Source organism: Scylla paramamosain, chromosome 6, assembly GCF_035594125.1.
Source record: "Scylla paramamosain isolate STU-SP2022 chromosome 6, ASM3559412v1, whole genome shotgun sequence".
Taxonomy (NCBI): Eukaryota; Metazoa; Arthropoda; class Malacostraca; order Decapoda; family Portunidae; genus Scylla; species Scylla paramamosain.
The window spans coordinates 8,682,501-8,685,639 of record NC_087156.1 but is presented as its reverse complement, the minus strand read 5'-3'; the positions used below and the strand labels follow the sequence as shown (position 1 = coordinate 8,685,639).

General features: G+C 43.2%; 1 protein-coding gene across 1 annotated transcript in view; it reads left to right on the top strand.

The window, feature by feature from the left end:
- The first annotated feature begins 2,288 nt into the window (after nt 1–2,288).
- Nucleotides 2,289–3,139, top strand: part of LOC135101696 (trypsin-1-like) — a 26,151-nt gene continuing 25,300 nt past the window's right edge. The window contains exon 1 of the mRNA XM_064006019.1: nt 2,289–2,410. Within this exon, the coding sequence (XP_063862089.1) occupies nt 2,289–2,410 (122 nt within the window). The remainder of the gene's footprint in view (nt 2,411–3,139) is intronic.

Sequence of the window (3,139 nt, the reverse complement as noted above, 5' to 3'; positions counted from 1 at the left end):
TAATCATGCTTTAGAGTAAGTGGCGGCAACTGTGAGTGCCACTAGTTGCGGAAGTGAGACACCGATATGTTAGTTGCCCGGAAGTTGTCTGGTTGGGACACTGCAGTGGCCTCGTATGAAAGGCTGCATTGAAAACTATGGGAAGCAACTAGTGTCCGCCACCGGTGGCGGCATGAGTGCCCTCGTATTGAAAGAGGCCTTAACCGCCAAGTGACTGATACGTAACGATGTTCATTCACACTTACGGCTGAGATGCGAAACGTTTCCTTTACGTATACGCTTCGTCTGTCAGAAAATTCTTCCAAACATATCCAGTACGTACGAACAACAGCCATATGAAAGACGAACAATAGACGGAATGTATGGTGTGAACAGCTTCATTGATTTCAATATAAAATCAATTTACGTACGAAAGCGAAACGAACACGAACGGTATCTGAACCGTATAGTGTGAATCGAACCGTAATTATGACCCGCTTATGTAAATAGAAGGGCACTTGTACTGGTTCGAACACGGTCCCGCACCGTGTCCCCTGTGGCAGCATATGTCCGGGGTGTCCGGATGCCATATTCGCTACCAGACGTGCGTGGCATTACCCACTTGCTCGCTGGTGCCCGACGTTTGAACACGCTAATTTAGGTTGAGATTAGGATGGGTTAGGTTTAGACTCTCATGAATAGGAAAGGCGAGTCTTAAAAAAAAAATGTTTGAAATCGTTAGTGATAATAATGGATAAATAACTTTTTAACAATAACAAATGAAAAAGAAAATGATAACTAGCTACAACCGAACGATGACGAATGTCAGCCACATTACTTAAATATTTCCCTGATAGTATCGAAATATTTCTGGTACTCAATGATCTTGCAACGTGCCAATTAATATTCGTGATGCACTATCATTTGTTAACATAAATTTTAGATCATTAAAATAATGTTTAGCTATAACATCAATTTCTTACAAGACATCATGCTGTTTCATCCAAAATATCATAGTTTACTCTTTTAAACATCATCGCCCGCTTACATACAATCTTCCACTCAGACGCTTTGATTAACCTTACCGTACCCCGCTCCACGAACAACTATTTGCACGATAAGTTGGGCGCCCGGACTGTCTGAACATTTCATAGTGCCACACCGCCACTGTCGTAGGTTATAGTGACCAGCTATTTTCACTGCCTCATTTACTCTCAGCCACGACAACGCAGATCTCCCTGGACCGCCCTCTTAATGATGCTCATTTTATTCTCGGAACAACGTCTAGGCGTTGGCCAAGATCCGTTTGCTATTATGCTACATCACACAGTTTCTCTTTAATATATCAGTTCTTTTTTAGTTTTATTGGAATTCAAGTATTATGTATGGATAATTTAGCTTATCAAACCATTCAGCACTACGAATGGTTCAGGTTTTAAGATAATAGGACACTAATCTAACCTAACATTACCTAACCTAAATGATGTGTAGCAATACCCAGCCTAACCTACAAGGCATGCCTACTGCTGCTGCTGTCGAATGGTGTCCGCTGAAGACGTCTGTGCGTTGGTATTGTCGTTAGTTTCAAGTGACCAAGTGCGCGCGCAGTCCTATTTTCACTGCCAGGCGTATGGTTCATTTATTCCCATCCACGCAACGCACAGACCTCCCTGGACTCCCTCTTAAGGAATCCCTTTTTTTTTTATTCTCGGAAGAATGTTTAAGCACTGGCTGATATCCATTAGCTATTATGCCACATCACACAATTTCTCATTTATGTACCAGTTCATTTAACTTTTTATTAGAATTCAAGTATTAGGTATGGATTATTTAACTTATCAAACCATTCAGTACTACGAAGGGTTTTAAGATAATAAGACACTAATCTAATTTAGCAATACGTAGCCTAACATTGCCTAACCTAACCTACATGGCATGCCTACTACTGTCGAATGGTGTCGGCTGAAGACATCTGTATGTTGCGGTGGCTGGGAGTAAATACGTAGTACGTCTGGCAGTAAAAATGGGGCTGCCCGGGCATTTGGTCGCTTGAGACTAGCTGGTCATTTGAATTTAGTACACCATCTCACGCGCGCCACTATCTTAGGCCCTTGGCCTGAGGCCTGCTTCGGAGCCGCACGTGCTATGCTTAGCTCTTTTGTACCACCACAGTCATTATTAACCATACGGCAGTCTGTTGACTACAACTGTGTTTTCCTTGGCATCCCTGATCACTACATACTACAACATACAATAATCAACAATTCATCTTGTACATAATTATGGTGGCCGAGTTGGAAAGAGACAATATGGCGTCCCAGCATAAGCCTGTGCTCCTGTACGACTACTCATTATGCTACTGTCCCCGTCACTTCAAGACTTTGGACTCAAGCCGCCAAATCCGCTTCAAGACCGATGCATCTCGACAGCTGTTATGCTGCTGATCCTGTCGCTTCTACAAGACTTTGGATTCCTCAGCCGCCAGTCTTCGCTTCAATGCTGCATCTCGATTACTTTAGTGATGCAGTTCCCGCCGCTTCAAGACTGGACTTCTCAGTGGTCAGTCTTTGCATCGTCAGTCTGTGATGTTCTGCCTTCGCCGGTGCTGTTAATCAGCGCCATTACTCTAGTACCTGCTCCTGCTGCTGCTGTTTCCTGGTCAGGCCTTCCCTTTCTGTTCTGCTCCAGCCAGCTTACATCGTTGACGTGCGTTATTATTCCGATGTTTTTTTTTTTTTTTTTTTTTTTTTTGCCAGTGCAGTGTTATGATTGGAATTTATTTGGCACAGAAACACCATATCCTCTTTGTTTGAGGCACTCAGTGATATCACATTGTTTTCCTGGCTTATGATTCACTGTTCTACGTCACGGCCTGTGTATGCCTTGTGAGTAGCCAGTGGTTACATCACATATTTCAGCCTCTATGATTGGCTCCGGTACAGTGTACTTTCCCACCTTTCCGTTGGCGTTCCTTGCTGAGCTTCTCAGTGGCTGAACATTATTATGATGTCATTGTTTGTGATACTACCGTGTGACTTTGATAAACACAAATTACACAAATTGACTATTTTTTTCTCGTTTGTGACGTGCGTGTCACCCCCAGTGTCTCATATTATATTTGCTGCGAGGACGCAGCTGATAATGTGACCTAGCAGTGCCC